The 21,824-nt window shown below is 46.8% G+C and overlaps 1 protein-coding gene across 1 annotated transcript in view; it reads right to left on the reverse strand.

Moving 5' to 3' along the window:
* PTPRC (protein tyrosine phosphatase receptor type C) overlaps positions 1–21,824 on the reverse strand; it is a 159,989-nt gene that overhangs the window by 19,621 nt on the left and 118,544 nt on the right. The window contains exons 14-22 of the mRNA XM_066597175.1: positions 20,868–21,064; positions 11,672–11,732; positions 7,717–7,825; positions 3,531–3,562; positions 2,375–2,487; positions 1,173–1,263; positions 1,004–1,080; positions 316–352; positions 129–226 (exon numbers count right to left, since the gene is read on the reverse strand). Of these exons, the coding sequence (XP_066453272.1) occupies positions 129–226; positions 316–352; positions 1,004–1,080; positions 1,173–1,263; positions 2,375–2,487; positions 3,531–3,562; positions 7,717–7,825; positions 11,672–11,732; positions 20,868–21,064 (815 nt within the window). The remainder of the gene's footprint in view (positions 1–128; positions 227–315; positions 353–1,003; positions 1,081–1,172; positions 1,264–2,374; positions 2,488–3,530; positions 3,563–7,716; positions 7,826–11,671; positions 11,733–20,867; positions 21,065–21,824) is intronic.

A 21,824-nucleotide genomic window follows, 5' to 3' on the forward strand; every position in this document is an offset into this window, starting at 1 on the left:
TGCTGTCGAATCATTGCATGAATCACTGTCAAGAAAATTGCATGATTTTGTCGCCCGTGTGAAAGCGCCCTTGAATAGATTTGACAAAAAAAACGAAATCTTCTTTTTCATGATTATTTCCTACTTACACGGTTCCCTTCCTCGCAGCGAGTGACCATCACAATGATTGTTGACTTCTGCTCCCAGATCATCTTCCAGAAGTCATTCGTAGTTTCCTCCTTGGGACCTGTACATTTTCAACAATTAAATATATGGAAAAGTTAAAGTATTTTCTGCACACAGTGATGAGGACGTCTCTATTGGGAGGGAGATTACCTTGGGCAGCGATGTATTTTCTTGGTTCTTTAAATCCCTGCATAAAACAATGAAGCCAATGACATATGAGCAGTATACGGTCAGGTAGCATGGCTTACAGCTGGTAAAGTACCAAAACTACTGTATGAAAGATGATATTCATTTCACAGATACCTAAGAGCACATTATGCTATTCAGCAACTACGAGTATATACAGCGCCGCTGCAGCACATGGGCTGTGTAATAATTGACATGTGAAAACTATTGACCTCTATGGATGACAAGGATGGAAGACATCAATGTCTTTTATTAGTTTAAAGAATTGGCCCAAGGTTTAAAATGGATAGCAGGAGAACTGGAGGGCTTCTAAGTGAATCATAGAGGGTTAAGTTACACTGAATTTAAAGGGGGGTAGGTCACCAATAATTGGCAGGGGTCAGCCTCTCAAGACCCCATCAATCAGCTGTCAGTGTTGACAAATTTGGAAGCTAACAGCTCCATTCACATTGTATCAGCCCTCTTTGGTAATGTAGGCACTGCAATAAATTTCAATGGGAACTGCATAACTAACTCAAGGTGAGCGGAGCTGTCATCCTCCATCCACAACTGATCATTAGGGTCCCACGCAGCTTATCCCCCATCAATACGTCATCATTAATAATTTAGTACAAGAAAACCCCTTTAATTTTGCACACGCCTTAACACTTACATTAATGTAGCTGGCATTGATATAGTCTGATCCTGGCTCTCCATGTATCTCAGATAAGGTCACTCTGTTATCATCATCTGTAAAATCAATTAGTGATCAGTCAGTTCCATAACATTCAAAATAGACTACTTTAATACTAGATTTAAAAAAATAAATGAAATGTACTTACAAGGTAAAATATCAATGTAGCGGTTTTTAGATTGGTTGTAGGGTTTTCTGGCTTCTTTGATCGAGAATTTACTAAATACCCGAGGAATGCTCTGAAAATAAAAGAAAATGTCAATTAAAATTTTGGTTTCTTCTCGCTTTCGAGGTGGATATATCATCCATTTGTGCAAACACTGCTTTTTGGACTATGAGGGTACCTTCACATGGGACGGAATCGCTGCAGGCAATGGAATTCTGCAACAGCAAATCCATGGTGGCCGAATCCATACTTAATTGTGCGGCTTCGGTTGCCATTTACTTACGGAAAAGCTGCAGAATTCAACCTTTTTTTAAAGTTTGAATTCCACAGCAACATTTCACAACATGCTGTAAATAGATATACGACGGACTTAGAATCCACAGCGTTTGTAAATCCCCTCCACATGGCTTGTACTGCAAATTGTGCAGAATTTCCAAAGTAAGTCCGCTAGCGGAAATTTCGCAGCGTTTACTGCCTGGGTGAAAGTGGCCTAAGGAAAAAGCTTGTTAAAAAGTGTGTGCTTCTTATAGTCCACAGCTAGGGATGCTCTGCCATGTCAGGTCCCCCCAGACTGCTGCCATAATAACCTGGCAGTCAGCGCATTAATCTTTCTGCCCAATTATAAAGAAAATCCTGCTCTAGGTCATGCATATCTGCAGTAAAATAGAACCTGCTGCGTTCCGTTTTCTGCGAGTGGATTAGATAATTCCAACCGGCTAATGTGGGTAGAATTGTGTAATCTGTGCATTTTATTGATCCACGTATTACCGTGGATCAGACGCATGTGGAATCCGCAATTCCTATCTGGTGGTATGAGACCGCCCTAATTGTAGATGGCTATGTTTTTATCACGTGACTGGGGACCGCTCAACGAGGCCACTGGTCACCGTTGGTAGCCAGGAGCAAGGAGATTCTACATTTCCAGGGCTCCCCAGCTCCTGCGAATGTGTCTGGCATTTTGCCATCGGTCGCATGTGCAGAAGCTAGGAAAGTCCACGGAGGAGTATGGTGTCAGGGGTTCTGAGGCCTTCGGTAAAAAGTTTCATCTCCTCTCACCGATCACATGATACGCCAGTGTGGTTAGGCCCTCGCATTATTTTATACCCCAATATACATGTCCTCTAACTCACTGTAAAAGGAAATAAAAATATTTTCACATATCTAAAACAATCAATGCAATGTACCTGGAATTCATCAAGGAACAGACGCCCTTCGTCTGCATTTTTTCTTTTGTACGTCTCAAGGAGCTGATCCACGGGGATGGGCTCAATGTTCAGAAGCTGCCTCTCATCGTCTTCTAAAAGATGAAAAAGATCTATTCAACTATGAGCAATTATTTTTCTTTAAAGGGCACTCACATAATGTAATAGTGTATTACACGTGTAATACGCAATAGGTGGATTCAACGATTTTCATTGATCCATTCACCCTTGTGTATATATATACATATTGCGTATAATACGCACGTAAAAAAAGAACGCAGCATGTTTTATTTTACGGCTCCTGCACATGTATGTGAAGGTACACTCGCGAGAGCATGACATGATTGCACTCTGAATGGAGCGCTATCACATGCTTTCTTGCATGTGCCTGTGCATTTCACTGTACATTTTTGCGCTGCTGGACCCGTTCACATAGTCGTTGGATACACCCTTAACGGTTTTGAACTGGCTCAGCAGCCTAATTAGTGTTAGCAATTATCACAGCAAATTTGCACAGTTACGCACACAGCTTTGTGCAGACAGGGTGCACATTTGCGCACCCCCATAGACTCATATTGAGCCTCGGGTGCCAAAATGTATTGTTTTGCGCGACATAAATTTGGGAGCAAAAACACTGAATATGAGGGAACCCATTCAATTAATGGGTCCTATTGTCTGTGGTCTGCGCAAGCAATTTTGCGCACACAAAATCGCCCATGTGCAGGAGACCTTACCGCGTGTTATGTGCGATAGAGCCCTACTGTTCTCTATGGGCATGTAATAGACACTGTACATATGCAGAGTAATTACCTTTCCAATCCAATTTAGGAATTTTTGCTGTTATACAACAGTGCCATCTGCTGGCTAAAGCCAGTGTTTGTGCACCAGAGAGGCTCCGTCAGCAGAATGGCTGGCAATAGACGATAAGAATACCCTGTCGGACGTCTTCTGACATTGGAGCTGTACAAGCTTCAATCGGAATGTAGGAAGACGTCAGACAGTGGATTGGAAGGGGTTAATATATACCGGCAACCTGTAATTCTGTGAGTGAGAACTCAGCACAGTTTTTGGTTATAAAACCAGCTACATAACGGGTGGCATTCACCTTTAAATAGTTTTAAATGATAAAACTCGTTACCTGGAGTTAGTGGAATGTGATCTTCAAAATTACTGCAATAACAAGAATATTGGTTAACACAGTTCTACAACTAGGAGATGTATAAAAACTTTTTGAAGTTCTGTAGCTTTGTGATATTCAGTACTTTGTGTTTCAGTTCCTCACTATGTTCAAACTGATCATGCCACAATTTTAAAAGAAAAATGTCAAAAAATAGGGCCATGTGATTAGCCTTATAGATTTCCATTATCTCTGTATTACTATAAAAGAGCAAAATTATGCTTGCCTAAAAGCAGCCTAAATGAAAGATTGGCACCTCTTCTGTATTTTGGAGCTACTCTTGGTTAGCTCACTAAGGCAGGTTTCAGACTGGCATATTTGGTCTGTATTTTGGGCATCATAAAATTAAGTTAACATAAATCTATGTTTTTAGTCACATGGCCGCATTTTTCACGGCCATTTTTTTAACCCTTGAAACACTGAGCATGATCAAGAGCGTTACAAGGATAATTTCCCCACCCCCACCCCCACCCTCCCGATTGTCAGACCCATCAACCATTTTTTAGCTCTAAAGAGAACCTGTCATCACCTTTGAGCACCAGAAATCCCATTCCCGTGTTACCACCTCAAAAGGCCTCATGCTGACAGTGTGGCGGTTTCATCTCTGTAGGCTGTGCGCTTGCTCTCCCATTGTTTCAATGCACTGTACACATACCAACCTCAGGAGTTACAGAAACAGAAAGCTGGGTGAGTTTTAGAAGTACATTCCCTGATCCTTTGGGACCTGGCCCTGTGACACCATAACTTAGTTTATGGTGCTCATTAAAGATGAGCAAATTTTTGAAAAGTTCTGTTTGGCCAGTTCGCAAAATTTCATCAAAAAGTTTGGTTTAAGCCAAATTACTTCGAAACAAACCAGAAGTTCACAAAAACCCCTAAAACAAGTATTTAAGGGCCCCAAACAACAGTGCATCTTGTGCTTACGCACCATAGCAGGTTGTTCCACTCCACTTAGGAGCATGTTTGTGCTTCTTCAATGAATGTGGCTCATTTGTTAGCACGGTTGCCTTCATTGCTGGGGTCCTTGGTTCAAATCTCAGCAAGCGCACATTTTAGCCTAAGACCCCAGAACTGCAAGGAAACAGTGCTATCCGCTAAGCCGCCATGGTTGTTCTTCCCTCTTCTTTTTCCTCCTACAGAGGAAAAGAAAAAGTAGGTGAATGAGGAGATAAAGATCTTCTTTTTACTTCTCCTTCTCCTCCACAAAAGGAAGTAGTAGGAGGAGAAAGGAAGAAATAGCTTGGTGGCTCAGTGGCTAACACTGTTGTCCTGCAGCACTGGGGTTCTAGGTTCATATCAGACTATGGATAACATCTGCATGGAGTTTGTGTTCTCTTTGCATTTATTTTTCTTGTTCTTCTCCTCATCCAGAAAAAAAAACAAAACTAAGAATGAGCAAGGTGGCTCAGTTGTTGGCAATGTTGCCTTGCAGTGCAGGGGTCCTAAGTTAAAATCAGCATGGTGGCTTGTGGTCCGGCTGCTGGGGGCGCGGGTGCCTGGCCGGCGGTGTGCATCGGTGATTGCAGCTGCTATGCACTAGCTTCCTTTTTATGCTGTCTGTTGGGAGTTGGCTTCTCCCTCTCTCCGCCCCTGGGCGGAGGCTTTTGTTTATAAGTCTGGCTGTGACTTACAATCACTGCCAGTTATTGGTTTCCCTCAGTTAGCTAGCTAGCCTGCCTCTGTCGGTCTCCTGATCTTGTCAGCTTGTTTGCTATTTCTGCCAGGTTATTCCATCTGCCTCAGGTCTTCTTTGTATTTTCGTGTTGGTTTATTACATCTGCCTTTTCTGTCGTTATTCTGCTCTTTCCATCAGGTACGCCAGAGTCCCTTCTCAGTCCCTAGCGAATTGCCCGCCTGGGGTTAGCCAGGAGTGGAGGCAAGTAGGCAAGGACAGGGGTTGTGGGTGAAATTTAGGGCAACCCGGGCTGGCGTATCAAGGGCAGTATACCGTAACATGAGCTACCTGGAGCTACAACCATTCAGAGATAACAGAGGAAAATTTGGTGACTGATGTGCGAATCTGACAAGATTACACCACAGTATCAGTTAAAGCAGCTACATCAAGAGAGAGTGACAGTCGCCCAGAGAGAATTGGTGTCACATTCTGGCACAAGATTGGAGTCTCAGGCCATAGCCAGCAGAGGGCGGGCAACGTGGTCAGGCAAGCCGGGGATTGATACATAGAGATGGTGATGCAGTACAGAAGATTTAAGCAGAGACGTAGTCAGGAAACTAGCCAGTAGTCAGTACATGGAGAGCAATCTTTTTTAGAGGGAGAAGGTATATGGAGGAGCTGGTTTACAGGTCTATATAACAAGTCCAATAAGTGCGGGGTGGAGCTAAGCAGCAGCTTGATTGCAGGAGCTAGGTTGCAGAAGCAAGGACCTGGGCAAAGGTAAGCAGGGGAGCTGTCCGGTAGGCTGAATAGCTCACTAGGAAGAGACACCATCAGGTGAACAGGCTTGAACCCTGACAATTGGTAACCAGGACAACATTTGAGGTACCAGTGAGAGTTTGCTAGTATCATTTCACTGCTGCCACCGGTTTCTTCTGGCCCTTAGGATCAGGTCTGGGGTGACATTGGTACATTAGATTCAGTTCCTGTAGTGCGCCTGTTGGCTGAAGTACTAGCTGGTGGTTGACAGCTCAGTCAGCTAATCAGTAACCTTATTAATTATGTTAGCAGCTGGCTGTGATGATTGATAGACTAGTCAGCCATTCAGCAACTTCCCTTATGGTATGTAAACCAGCTTCTTGGCTCAAAGTGCTGGTTATACTTTCTGTATTCTGGTCAGGTCTGGTGTTCAATAGTTTTGCCATGTGTTGGGTTTGTGTTCTTCTGTGTTGAGCAGTTCCACATCTAGGTCCAGTTGGGGAGGTTCAGGGTGTTCTGTTCTGCCCTTTCTTGTTGTCCATTCTCTTCTGTCTGGTCCTGTATCTAGCAACCCTCAGTTCTCTGCTTATACATTGTCCAGACTGCTCTAGGTATCATGCTTATCCAAGTTTTGCATGCAGTCTTGGACAGGTGTGAGAGCTAGATATAGATCCAGTGAAAAAAAGCCAATGCGAATGTTTAGGGCCTTACCTTAAAAAGTAAACCCTGCTGCCATCAGAGAGGAGATAAATGTCTATAAACGACTGAGTTTGTTGCAGTAATGTCCAATTGAAGTAAAAAAGGTGGAGTAAGAGACATTCCAAGGCAGTCGTGTGATCACCTGTTCTACAGATACTCTGGTCCTATGCCAGAGCGGTATTGCTTCATTAATACAATTTTGCAAATAGTCTTGATTAGCAAAATATCATAAATTGTCTAAACAGCTTCCTTGCAATTTTCTGTTCTTATTAGCAGTGAGGGGGATGGGAACAGTAGCTACACAGAGTGGATGGAAAGATAGCTGTGTAGTATTTGTTTATGCTACACAGCCTCAGGCCGCCTGCAGACGGGCGGGTCGGATCCGGCGGCGAGAATTCTCGCTGCGGGACTCGACCCCAGCGCCTGCAGGGACGAGCGCGTACTCACCGGCGCCTGGCGGCCCCGGCTGTTTCATGTGCCGGCTGCCGGGCAGCCGGCGCATGCGCAGACCGGAGCCGGCGGCCCGGTGAGTGACGTTTCTGTGCGAGGCTCTGCGAGGCCCGCACAGAAATAGGACATGCTGCGGTTTGTTTGCCGCGCAACATTTCGCGCGGCCAAACCGCGGCCGTCTGCATAGGAGTGCGTATTGTAATGCACTCCTATGCAGGCTTTCAGTGGCGGAAATCTCGCGGATAATCCTGCCGCGGGATTTCCGCCCGTGTGCAGGCGGCCTCAGAAAGAGGAGCTGAGCTTGTGCATGTTCATGAGAGAGACCAGCTTATCATTGGTGGGAATTCCCCCACCCCGACCAAAAACTTGAATGTAGGAGAGCCTGCAAACCAAGTATGAGGATTTATAAAAGCATTAGAAGGAAAACTCAATGCAAATAAAATGGCTAATTGCATCATTTTTTTTCAGTAGGGACTTACTAAGATATGTGTATTTATTTTTCATATGCAAAAGTTTCCACAGCCTTTAAGTTATAACTCTGATTTTAAAGTATATAATATCGACAACATGTGTGTGTGTGTTTCATACCAATGCAATGATAATAAAAACCGTTTTCCACATTACCGGGTAGCTTTCTTTTGCAGTCTGTAGATTTTAAACAAGACAAAGATCAGGGCCAGGCATGTGATTGTAATAAAAAATGCCAAAAATCCAATGAGAGCCTTATCATTATCTGAAAAACACACAATAAAGATTCATGAAATACTGTAAACTCCAATATACATTGTTGAAGCAGATGTAAAATTACCAGAGGATCAGCGCAAAATATATATTTAGGGGATAAACTACTGCAATAATGGCTACTGCAGGGCTCATGGACTGTTATCTACTGATCCACCAGATAACGACCAAAGTCCCTTACTATTCCCCAATTAGAGCAGCCGCACATAGGCGTATCAGTGAGCGCATTTGCGCACACAAAATCTGCGCGCAGAATATGCTGCGAGTGGAACCCACTGAAACACATATTTCACGCAAGCGTCAAAAACCCATGATGATGCTCTAATTTTGCTGCACAATTGCTCACCAAAGGCCCCTGTCTGCACCAAATCGCGCACTGAACTGCGCAATTTCATGCAGAAAATCAATAACACCTGGGGCTAAGTAGGTTAGTCCGCCTACTCAAACATGGCATTTTGAGTGCAGTGCGATGCAACTTTTACAGCAGAAAGTCCTACTGTTTGTCCATAAAATAAGCCCTAGCTGCAGTAAAAAAACCACATAAACTATCACCCAAGAGGCGCTGTCAGCTCCCCCACACATCTGAAGCTCCATTAGACTTGCTTGTAGTATTCCCCCAGCGCTTCTTGAGCACGGCTCACCCAACCAGAGCCTGCGCTCGATGAACCAATCACAACATTGAATGGCTGTGTTTAGTTCATTGAGCGCTGGCTCTGATTGTCTGAGCTGTGGCACTCGAAAACCAATCAGAGCCAGCGCTTCTGGGAGGTAGGAATTTTGAATCCCGACCAGGAAGCGTTGGGGAAAAACTTCAAGCAAGAGCTTCAGAAGAAGTGTGGCGGAGCTGGACAGCACCTCTTAGGTGATGCATTGCGCTTTTTTTAAAAACTGCAGCTAGGGCTTATTTTTGGGGTGGGGCTTATATTTCAAGCTCACCCCCTCCCACCCCCCAAAAAAGGTGGCAAAAAAAGCACTACAAAGTCGAGCAACTTTGTAGCAGCACGTGCAACTTTGTAGTGAAACACAATATTGTGATATCGTCTTGAGAAAATGCAGAGATATTACACAGAACACAGATACAGACACAGATTTCTCGCGGCGATATTACTGTCGCCCGTGTGACAGAGGCCTTAGGGTGCATTCAGCTGATTTGCTGTAGATTTTGTCACAGATTTTGTTGCAGATCTGCAGTAGATTTTTCCTTTTTAATGGAATTCCAATTGAAGTGGTGAAATCTGCTGCAAATCCGCACCAGAATCCACGGCAAAATCTGCAGCAAGTCAGCTATATGTGAGTGTAACCTTAAAGAGTCAGCGTCAGCAACCTGTGTGCAGCAGTAAAGACAATAGAAGTTAGCATTTGATTTGCATTAGTATTTTGGCATAGCGAAGCCACAAATTATGGCATGCACCATATTTCTGCTATATTTTGAGCCTTTTCTCTTTTATTTTCAAAAATGGCTAGAATATTGCCGGTTACCAGGCTACCATTCTAATTTATCGTATTTAAATACAGGAAATGGTGTAAAATTTAGCACAAATCTATCCGTGCTCAGAGCAGATGTAGATTTCATTTACTGTCTTTTGGACAGCCGAACATGTAGCAAATTTATTTAGAGGTATGCACCGGAATGTATTTTTCTGGCTATAAGACACAGTTTTCAGCAGGATAAAATCTATCTGAAGAGCGTCTCTGCCTTATTGTCCAGGGGCAGGGGGGTCTGATAAATCCAGAGATCCCTGACCGCTGCCTTAGTGATCCGACAGTGCACTGATTGATCATCAGGAGATACATACCGAGGCCACACATCCTACTCTCCCTGCCCTATCAGTCCCCTCCAGCAAATAACACTGGAGATCACTCACATATCTCCCCCAACACTCCTTCAACTCCTGCCCGGGGTGCAGGTCCTCTTCTGTACACACAGGAAGGGACAACAGCAGAGAGCAAACGTCTAGTAGTAGCAGTAGGACCGTAGGTGATATCATAACCATGTGACCAGGAAGCGGCTAGAGGTGATCATGTATTACTACACTTGTATGGGGGATTTAGTGTTAATAAAATCAGTGTTTATCATGCCCGCTGCAATTGTGCACATGTACAATGTGGGTGCAGCAGTGCTGTGTATGTGTACAATATGGATGCAGCAGTGCTGTGTATGTGTGCAATGTGGGTGCAGCAGTGCTGTGTATGTGTACAATATGGATGAAGCAGTGCTGTGTATGTGTACAATGTGGGCGCAGCAGTGCTGTGTATGTGTACAATGTGTGTGCAGTAGTGCTGTGTATGTGTAGAATGTGGGCACAGCAGTGCTGTGTATGTGTACAATGTAGGCGTAGCAGTGCTGTGAATGTGTACAATGTGGGCGCAACAGTGTTGTGTATGTGTACAATGTAGGCGTAGCAGTGCTGTGAATGTGTACAATGTGGGCGCAACAGTGCTGTGAATATGTATAATGTGGGTGCAGCAGTGCTGTGTATGTGTACAATGTGGTTTCAGCAGTGCTGTGTATGTGTACAATGTGGGCGCAGCAGGGCTGTGTATGTGCACAATATGTGTGCAGCAGAGCTGTGTATGTGTACAATGTGGGCACAGCAGTGCTGTGTATGTGTACAATGTGGGCGCAGCAGTGCTGTGTATGTGTACAATGTGGGTGCAGCAGAGCTGTGTATGTGTACAATGTGGGCACAGCAGTGCTGTGTATGTGTACAATGTGGGCGTAGCAGTGCTGTGAATGTGTACAATGTGGGCGCAACAGTGCTGTGAATATGTATAATGTGTGTGCAGCAGTGCTGTGTATGTGTACAATGTGGGTGCAGCAGTGCTGTGTATGTGTACAATATGGGTGCAGCAGTGCTGTGTATGTGTACGATATGGGTGCAGCAGTGCTGTGTATGTGTACAAAATGGGCACAGCAGTGCTGTGTACGTGTATAATGTGGGTGCAGAGGTGCTGTGTATGTGTACAATATGGGCGCAGCAGTGCTGTGTATGTGTATAATGTGAACTTACCTGTACACTGGGGTTCTTAATTTTCTGGACGGGTGATTGGCTTGGGGTCTAAATTAATTTTGGAGTCTGGGGTCCAGATTAAATTTTGGGTCTTGCTTATGCTGTGGTTTAATTTGGGGTTTTAAATCAAGTTTCGAGATTATTCTGGCACCTGAACTAATGTTGGCATCCGGTCTGGGGACTGTATTAATTTTGGGGTGTAGTCAGCGGGCTTAATTTATTTTGAGGACATTTGAAAACCGTTTGGCACATGTGGAAACATCAATTTCTAGGGTCACAGTATGTCTGTGAAGGTACACGTGTAGCACCGTACAGTACAATCGTCTATTTACTATAGCTTGGTCGGCAAGTTTGCTCTCACTGTAGCTCTCTGTGTATGGATTCTCGCTTGGTTTCCAATTCCCAATCATTGTTATAAAGACCTGTATAAAGGGTCGGACGTTGATTTGCAGGAATGCTGCCATCCAATAGGTGCCGCTGTAGAGGTACTGTTCCATCCTCCTTATTTGCATATATTTCCCAGAGGAGCATGGCCTTAAAAGTCTACTCACTGACCTTCTAGTTGCTCTCCTCAAGAAGGGATGATACCCCTCCCGAATCACTGCAACTTTCAGAGATGGTAAATGTTCTGAGGGAATGCACTCAAAACTTTGCAATAGGCCAAAGCAACTTTTAGTCCCATGCCTGCATACTGCATATGTTGTAGCGCTATACTTTATTTATTTAATCTTTTTCAATTCCAAGAATTTTGTTGAAATGAATTTGCTGAGCCTTGACGTGAAAAACAATATTAGCATTATGGGAAATTGAATATTCATTGTACTCACACTTTGTCGTTATAGTTCCTATAAAACGTGGTCCTGAATATACTGTATTATTGTAATAGATCTGCAAAGTCAATGAAAAATGATGTTAGATGACACGACCAATCAATTATATCTACACCTTATTTTATTATACGTGAGAAGTAGAGATGAGCGAGCACTAAAAAGCTTGGATGCTCGTTGCTCGAGTTGAGCTTTCCGCGATGCTCGAGAGTTCGTTTCGAGTAACGAACCCCATTGAAGTCAATGGGCGACTTGAGCATTTTTGTATATGACCGATGCTCGCTAAGGTTTTCATTTGTGCAAATCTGCAAAACCTACGAAAGTGATGGAAACGACACAGAAACGGATAGGGCAGGCGAGGGGCAACATGCAGGGCTGCATCTCAGGTTCCCAGGTCCCACTATTAAGCCACAATAGCGGCAAGAGTGCCCCCCCCCCTAACAATTTTTACTTCGGACAAACCCTCATTAGCAAGGCATACCTTAGCTAAGCACCACACTACCTCCAACAAAGCACAATCACTGCCTGCATGACACTCCGCTGCCACTTCTCCTGGGTTACATGCTGCCCAACCCCCCCGCATGACCCAGTGTCCACAGCGCACACCAAAGTGTCCCTGCACAGCCTTCAGCTGCCCTCATGCCACATGCTGGCCTCACAGCCACACCACCCTCATGTCTATTTATAAGTGCGTCTGCCATGAGGAGGAACCGGAGGCACACACTGCAGAGGGTTGGCAGGGCCAGGCAGCGACCCTCTCTGAAAAGGGTGGGCGATAGCCCAGAATGCTGTTGAGAATTGATAATAGATTGACCTTCCATCTTCATTCCAATCCTTTGCCAGGAGCTGCAAACGTGGGCATAAAGGGGACTCCGCTGCCAGCCCAGCACTTCTACACATCTCCACAATGCAGCAATACTCGGTGTGGGAAGTATTGTCCACACACTTCTCATTCTGTTTGGGTGTCGGATACCTCATCGACAACGCAAGGGGTAAACCATCTGCACTCTGCACCCTACACAAGTCTGTCAGTGTTTTGGGGACAGACAGGTAAAACACCTCAATGGGAAGTCTGTGTGCACCCACAGCATGGGTGGCTAGCAGGAACCCACAGACGGTACATAAAGAAATCCCATTGCAGTTCCCCGGATAGCTGTGGTAATGTGAGAGAAAATACATGTTGGCCTCGGCCCACAATCCATGTCCTAGTCAGTCGGGGGAAGGGGGGGTTGGGCCAGATAGGTAGAACACCACGATGGGAAGACTTAGTGCACCCATAGTATACACAGGCCCCTGTAATATTCCTGTAGCAAAGGTATAAGCTGACCCCAGTAACAGTTATGTTGCAGAAGTCTAGGGAGACCCGATTAACATTTCTGTAGTAACAGTATAGACAGACCCCAGTAACATTTCATTAGCAGAAGTATAGGCAGACCCCTGTAACATTTATGTAGCAGCAGTATTGGCAGACCCTTGTAACATTTCAGTAGCAGCAGTACAGGCAGAGCCCAGTATTTGTGACATTTCTTGGAATACAACTTGGCAAATTCTGCTATTTCTTATGAGAATGGGACAGCAGGGATGGGAAGTCTCACTATAGTCAAAAACAATGGCCTAAATGTGAATCTCTTATTCCTGGACAAAAAGTGTGTCACCTGTACCTTTAGTGAATCCAGAAAAAGTGTATTGGCCTGAACTGAATATAAAACAGGGACTGATGAAACAATTTGTAAAAGTTATGGATAGAAATTCTGCAACATTTCTGCATTCGAAATCTAAATTCCCCAAAGTTGGTGATGAGAAACCGAAAGAAGGAGTTTTTATACGACCACCAATAAGACCAGTGATGGATGATGAAAAATTTCAGGAACTGTTGAATTGATTGCAAAAAGCAGCCTGGTCGTCATTCAAAAATGTCTCTTCTTCTTTTCTTGGAAATCATAAAGCAGAAAACTATTGTGGTCTTGTGAAATCATACAGAGCTATGGGGTGCAATATGTCCTTAATAGAGATGAGCGAGCACCAAAATGCTCGGGTGCTCGTTACTCGGGACGCAAATTTCGCGATGCTCGAGGGTTTGTTTCGAGTAACGAACCCCATTGAAGTCAATGGGCGACTCGAGCATTTTTGTATTTCGCCGATGCTCGCTAAGGTTTCCATTTGTGAAAATCTGGGCAATTCAAGAAAGTGATGGGAACGACACAGCAACGGATAGGGCAGGCGAGGGGCTACATGTTGGGCTGCATCTCAAGTTCCCAGGTCCCATTATTAAGCCACAATAGCGGCAAGAGTGGCCCCCCCCCCTCCCAACAATTTTTACTTCTGAAAAGCCCTCATTAGCAATGCATACCTTACCTAAGCACCACACTACCTCCAACAAAGCACAATCACTGCCTGCATGACACTCAGCTGCCACTTCTCCTGGGTTACATGCTGCCCAATCCACCCCCGCACGACCCAGTGTCCACAGCGCACACCAAAGTGTCCCTGCACAGCCTTCAGCTGCCCTCATGCCACACCACCCTCATGTCTATTTATAAGTGCGTCTGCCATGAGGAGGAACCGCAGGCACACACTGCAGAGGGTTGGCACGGCTAGGCAGCGACCCTCTTTAAAAGGGGCGGGGCGATAGCCCACAATGCTGTACAGAAGCAATGAGAAATATAATCCTTTGCCACCGCCATCAGGAGCTGCACACGTGGGCATAGCAATGGGTAATCCATGTGCCGACACAGTATTCATTCTGTCAGAGTGTCTGCATTCCCCAGTCAGACCGCGGTATTTTATAAATAGTCACAGGCAGGTACAACTCCGCAATGGGAATTCCGTGTGGACCGACAGCATGGGTGGGTCCCTGGAAGCCACCGGCGGTACATAAATATATCCCATTGCAGTGCCCTGGACAGCACAGCTAACGTCAGGTTTAATGCAGGTGGGCTTCGGCCCACACTGCATGCCCCAGTCAGACTGGGGTTCTTTAGAAGTGGACACATGCAGTTACAACTCCGTGTGGACCGACAGCATGGGTGGCTCCCTGGAACCCACCGGCGGTACATAAATATATCCCATTGCAGTGCCCAGCACAGCTGAGGTAATGTCAGGTTTAATGCAGGTGGGCTAAAAATTACTAGGATTACACTGTAGGCGAGGGCCCCAAAAAATTGGTGTACCAACAGTACAAATGTATTTCAGAAAAATTGCCCATGCCCAACCAAGAGGGCAGGTGAAACCCATTAATCGCTTTGGTTAATGTGGCTTAATTTGTAACTAGGCCTGGAGGCAGCCCAGCTAAAATAAAAATTGGTTCAGGTGCAAGTTTCAACGCTTTAATGAGCATTGAAACGTATAAACATTGTTTACAAGAGTTATATGACTGAGCCTTGTGGGCCTAAGAAAAATTGCCCATTCGGCGTGATTACGTGAGGTTTCAGGAGGAGGAGCAGGAGGAGGAGGATGAATAGAATACACAGATTGATGAAGCTAAAAGGTCCCCGTTTTTGATGGTGATAGAGAACGATGCTTCCATCCGCGGGTGCAGCCTACGTATTGCTTAGGTATCGCTGATGTCCGCTGGTGGAGAAGAGAAGTCTGGGGAAATCCAGGCTTTGTTCATCTTGATGAGTGTAAGCCTGACGGCACTGTCGGTTGACGGGCGGGTAAGCTTATCCGTGATGATTCCCCCAGCCGCACTAAACACCCTCTCTGACAAGACGCTAGCCGCAGGACAAGCAAGCACCTCCAGGGCATACAGTGCGAGTTCAGGCCACGTGTCCAGCTTCGACACCCAGTAGTTGTATGGGGCAGAGGCGTCACGGAGAACGGTCGTGTGATCGGCTACGTACTCCCTCACCATCCTTTTACAGTGCTCCCGCCGACTCAGCCTTGACTGGGGAGCGGTGACACAGTCTTGCTGGGGAGCCATAAAGCTGGCAAAGGCCTTGGAGAGTGTTCCCCTGCCTGTGCTGTACATGCTGCCTGATCTCCGCGCCTCCCTTGCTACCTGGCCCTCGGAACTGCGCCTTCTGCCACTAGCGCTGTCGGATGGGAATTTTACCATCAGTTTGTCCGCCAGGGTCCTGTGGTATAGCATCACTCTCGAACGCCTTTCCTCTTCGGGTATGAGAGTGGAAAGGTTCTCCTTATACCGTGGGTCGAGCAGTGTGTACACCCAGTAATCCGTAGTGGCCAGAATGCGTGTAACGCAAGGGTCACGAGAAAGGCATCCTAACATGAAGTCAGCCATGTGTGCCAGGGTACCTGTACGCAACACATGGCTGTTCTCACTAAGAAGATCACTTTCAGGATCCTCCTCCTCCTCCTCCTCAGGCCATACACGCTGAAAGGATGACAGGCAAGCAGCATGGGTACCCTCAGCAGTGGGCCAAGCTGTCTCTTCCCCCTCCTCCTCATGCTCCTCCCCCTCCTCCTCCTCCTCCTCCTCAATGCGCTGAGATATAGACATGAGGGTGCTCTGACTATCCAGCGACATACTGTCTTCACCCGCCTCCGTTTCCGAGCGCAAAGCGTCTGCCTTTATGCTTTGCAGGGAACTTCTCAAGAGGCATAGCAGAGGAATGGTGACGCTAATGATTGCAGCATCCCTGCTCACCATCTGGGTAGACTCCTCAAAGTTTCCAAGGACCTGGCAAGAGTCTGCCAACCAGGCCCACTCTTCTGTAAAGAATTGAGGAGGCTGACTCCCACTGCGCCGCCCATGTTGGGGTTGGTATTCCACTATAGCTCTACGCTGCTCATAGAGTCTGGCCAACATGTGGAGCGTAGAGTTCCACCGTGTGGGCACGTCGCACAGCAGTCGGTGCACTGGCAGATTAAACCGATGCTGCAGGGTCCGCAGGGTGGCAGCGTCCGTCTTGGACTTGCGGAAATGTGCGCTGACCCGGCACACCTTTCTGAGCAGGTCTGACAAGTGTGGGTAGATTTTCAGAAAGCGCTGAACCACCAAATTAAAGACATGGGCCAGGCATGGCACGTGCGTGAGGCTGCCGAGCTGCAGAGCCGCCACCAGGTTACGGCCGTTGTCACACACGACCATGCCCGGTTGGAGGCTCAGCGGCGAAAGCCAGCGGTCGGTCTGCTCTGTCAGACCCTGCAGCAGTTCGTGGGCCGTGTGCCTTTTCTCTCCTAAGCTGAGTAGTTTCAGCACGGCCTGCTGACGCTTGCCCACCGCTGTGCTGCCACGCCGCACGACACTGACTGCTGGCGACGTGCTGCTGCTGACACATCTTGATTGCGAGACAGAGGTTGCGGAGGAGGAGGAGGAGGAGGGTGGTTTAGTGGAGGAAGCATACACTGCCGCAGATACCACCACCGAGCTGGGGCCCGCAATTCTGGGGGTGGGTAGGACGTGAGCGGTCCCAGGCTCTGACTCGGTCCCAGCCTCCACTAAATTCACCCAATGTGCCGTCAGGGAGATATAGTGGCCCTGCCCGCCTGTGCTTGTCCACGTGTCCGTTGTTAAGTGGACCTTGGCAGTAACCGCGTTGGTGAGGGCGCGTACAATGTTGCGGGAGACGTGGTCGTGCAGGGCTGGGACGGCACATCGGGAAAAGTAGTGGCGACTGGGAACCGAGTAGCGCGGGGCCGCCGCCGCCATCATGCTTTTGAAAGCCTCCGTTTCCACAAGCCTATACGGCAGCATCTCCAGGCTGATCAATTTGGCTATGTGCACGTTTAACGCTTGAGCGTGCGTGTGCGTGACGGCGTACTTGCGCGTGCGCTCAAACAGTTGCGCTAGCGACGGCTGGACGGTGCGCTGAGAAACATTGGTGGATGGGGCCGAGGACAGCGGAGGTGAGGGTGTGGGTGCAGTCCAGGAGACGGTAGTGCCTGTGTCCTGAGAGGGGTGTTGGATCTCAGTGGCAGGTTGGGGCACAGGGGGAGAGGCAGTGGTGCAAACCGGAGGCGCTGAACGGCCTTCGTCCCACCTTGTGGGGTGCTTGGCCATCATATGTCTGCGCATGCTGGTGGTGGTGAGGCTGGTGGTGGTGGCTCCCCGGCTGATCTTGGCGCGACAAAGGTTGCACACCACTGTTCGTCGGTCGTCTGCACTCTCAGTGAAAAACTGCCAGACCTTTAAGCACTTCGGCCTCTGCAGGGTGGCATGGCGCGAGGGGGTGCTTTGGGAAACAGTTGGTGGATTATTCGGTCTGGCCCTGCCTCTACCCCTGGCCACCGCACTGCCTCTTCCAACCTGCCCTGCTGCTGCACTTGCCTCCCCCTCTGAAGACCTGTCCTCAGTAGGCTTAGCAAACCAGGTGGGGTCAGTCACCTCATCGTCCAGCTGCTCTTTCTCCGAATCCTCTGTGAGCTCCTCCCTCGGACTTACTCCAATTACTACTACCTGAGTGATAGACAACTGTGTCTCATTGTCATCGTCCTCCTCACCCACTGAAAGCTCTTGAGACAGTTGCCGGAAGTCCCCAGCCTCATCCCCCGGACCCCGGGAACTTTCCAAAGGTTGGGCATCGGTCACGACAAACTCCTCCGGTGGGAGAGGAACCATTGCTGCCCATTCTGGGCAGGGGCCCGAGAACAGTTCCTGGGAGTCTGCCTGCTCCTCAGAATGTGTCATTGTAATGGAGTGAGGAGGCTGGGAGGAAGGAGGAGCAGCAGCCAGAGAATTCAGAGTTGCAGCAGTGGACGGCGTAGAACTCTGGGTGGTCGATAGATTGCTGGATGCACTTTCTGCCATCCATGACAGGACCTGCTCACACTGCTCATTTTCTAATAAAGGTCTACTGCGTGGACCCATTAATTGTGAGATGAATCTGGGGACGCCAGAAACGTGCCTCTCTCGTAATCCCGCAGCAGTCGGCTGCGAAACACCTGGATCAGGAGCTCGGCCTGTGCCCACACCCTGACTTGGGCCTCCGCGTCCTTGCCCGCGTCCACGTCCTCTAGGCCTACCCCTACCCCTCAGCATGGTGTATTACGAGTAGAGCAGAAACAGAACGCTGTAATAAAATGTGCCGCTTATTGGCCTGTGGTTGGAGGCTGACTTCGCTTACGGAACGCACAGCAGAGCCAGGAAAGAATTTTGCGCACGCCTGTAGTGAGACGTAGGTGCGTATGACTGAGATAGTGGAATTCACAGCGCAGAAGCAGTCAAGTGGCCAGACGCCACTAGTAGGCCTAAAGTATTTTGCTTCTATTTTTTGAACGGCAGAGCTGAGACAGTAGACAGATACTGTAGGCAGCATATATATGTATACTGTTTCAATGTGGACAGGATGACGGCGGTGATGTAACGGGCACCGCAGAGCCAGGAAACACTTTTGCGCACGCCTGCAGTGAGACGTAGGTGCGTATGAGTGAGATAGTGGAAATTACAGCGCAGAAGCAGTCAAGTGGCCAGACGCCACTAGTAGGCCTAAAGTATTTTGCTTCTATTTTTTGAACGGCAGAGCTGAGACAGCAAACAGATACTGTAGGCAATGTATATATGTATACTGTTTCAATGTGGACAGGATGACGGCGGTGATGTAACGGGCACCGCAGAGCCAGGAAACACTTTTGCGCAAGCCTGCTGTAACGCTCAGCTGCGTATTAATTAGGACTACTACCCCCAGCAGACACGCTGTACACTGAGGACGGTCACAGGCAGCCCAAATATAGTTTTTTTCCCAAAATTTGTTTGAAAAAGCCCACTGCCTATATAGACAGTATATCTCTTTCACCTTTTTCACTGTCCCTGCCTCACCAGTACTGGCCCAATACTATGTACAATGACTGCAGACTGAGGACGCAATGCTCTGCACGGCCGATATACAAAAAAAAAAAATGTGCAACACAGCTCCCAGCAGCCTCAACAGTACTGCACACGGTCAGATGTGGCCCTAAGAAGGACCGTTGGGGTTCTTGAAGCCTAAAATAACTCCTAACGCTCTCCCTATAGCAGCTCCAGCATCAGCAGCACTTTCCCTGATCCATGTCAGAATGCATCTGTGGCTAGCCGCGGGAGGAGCCGATTTAAATACTCGGGTGACACCTGATCTCCCCAGCCACTCACTGCAGGGGGGTGGTATAGGGCTTGAACGTCGCAGGGGGAAGTTGTAATGCCTTCCCTGTCTTTCTATTGGCCAGAAAAGCGTGCTAACGTCTCAGAGATGAAAGTGAAAGTAACTCGAACATCGCGTGGTACTCGCCTCGAGTAACGAGCATCTCGAACACGCTAATACTCGAACGAGCATCAAGCTCGGACGGGTACGTTCGCTCATCTCTAGTCCTTAACACTTCACTTCTTGGACTCCCACCAGAACTTCTTCCCAGAAAATCTTGCGGCTGTGAGTGATCGGCATGGCGAGAATTTCCATCAGCAGATTTCTCTGATGGAACCGAGATACCAAGACGAGTGGAGTCCCAGTATTTTGACGGACTATTGCTGCACCATGAAGCACGTCCCAGAAGCAACATATTCCTGTCAATCGCCATCAAAAAGATTCTAGGTAAACCATATTTAACATCATGCTGATCCAGGGAGTATTCTGACTGCCATTATGGAGTCAGGAAGGAATTTTTTCTTCCAGATGGGGTAAACTGGCTTCTGCTTCGTTGGGGTTTTTTTTTGCCTTCCTCTGGATTAACAAGGTGGGGGGTTAAAACAGGCTGAACTGGATGGGTATTGTCTTTACTCGGCCTAACATACTATGTTACATAAGTACTAATTTCATAAAACTTGGAATGTGTGTCACAAGAAAACCCTTCCTGGTGGAAACATTCTGGCAACAGATTTGAAGTCAGCAGGGGAAATACTAGTAGAATCACCACTAAATATTCTTATGATAGAAAATAAGTTTTGTTTTGCAGGCCAGTGGCATTAAATTAAAAAAATAATGTAGTTTGTGTTAGACGCCATATTTATGAAGCTGTTGTGCCATATTTTTTTAGACACCTAAAACTTTGTAGGAAAAGTGCGGGAGTTAGGAGTTAGTCAGACATGAATGATTTATGAAAGATCCCAACACTTTCCTAGCTACAGTAGAAAGGTCCTAAAACATGATCCACCTGGCAGATTCATCACAAGACCCGCTCACTGGGGGGGGGGGGGAGAGTCCTAGGCACCATTCCTATGGGGTGTCTGTAGAGAGATGTCTTCGACAATGTGTATTTACATGTTGTGCAAATGACCCCGTGGGTTATGCCAAACCTTGTACTCCCATAAGATAGTATGCCTTACCTCATAGCTATACTCGGTGAGGTAGCTCAGATCACGTACAACAAAGTCACAAGAAGCTTTAGAGAATTTTTGGTCATTTATAATAAGTATATATTGTCCTTTAGGTCCATTGATATTTGTAAGGGTCGTACAGCTAATAGTAAGTGAATTATGCGTTGGTGTAACCTCTGCTTTCGGTTTTTTAACTCCATCGGGTACTGAAAAACAAACATGCTGTAAGATGAGAGACACCAAATCAATGTATCAGGTTATATATAATGATGACTTATAGATAAACATCCTTTCATTAGAGACTTTTTGGTAAAAAATCTTTTTTTTTCCTCTGAAAGAAAAATGATCGCTTAGGGTGGTTTCACACTGGCGATAAAATCATGCGATTTCCGTCCGATGCGGGAATGAGTGGAAAAGCGGAATTGTGATACCAATGATTTTCAATGGTTTCCTTCACATTTACGATGTTTTCACTCATGCAATGTTGTGGGAAATAAGAAATCGCGGCATGCCCTATCTTTCTGGGTTTTTTTTTTAATCTCCCATGTTTCCCTATGGAGCCTCTTTTTTAGCGATTTTCGTGCAATGCGTTTTTAACATTAGAAAGTCCTATTAACTTTCTCGTTAAGAAATCACAGCACAATGGCGTGAAAAAAAGGCATGAGAAAATCGCAAGTGATTTTCTCGTAAAAAGCAATGTTTTTACGAGAAAAAGCGGCACTGATGCTCAAAAATCGCGGGGAAAAAAAGCTGTGAGTTTCTCACAGCGATATTGTGCATTGCGTTGCGTTTTTAACATTAGAAAATCCCATTGACAATCGCGTTAACAAAAAACGCAGCGCTAAAAAAACGCAAGTGGGAGCCCTTAGTCAGTTAATAGCAGTTTAGGAAACCAATGATTAAGGCCTCCTTCACACAAGCGTTTGCAGAAACGCAGCATTTTCCAATGGTGCGTTTATGGCAGTT

The sequence above is a fragment of the Eleutherodactylus coqui genome, chromosome 3 (assembly GCF_035609145.1).
Source record: "Eleutherodactylus coqui strain aEleCoq1 chromosome 3, aEleCoq1.hap1, whole genome shotgun sequence".
Taxonomy (NCBI): Eukaryota; Metazoa; Chordata; class Amphibia; order Anura; family Eleutherodactylidae; genus Eleutherodactylus; species Eleutherodactylus coqui.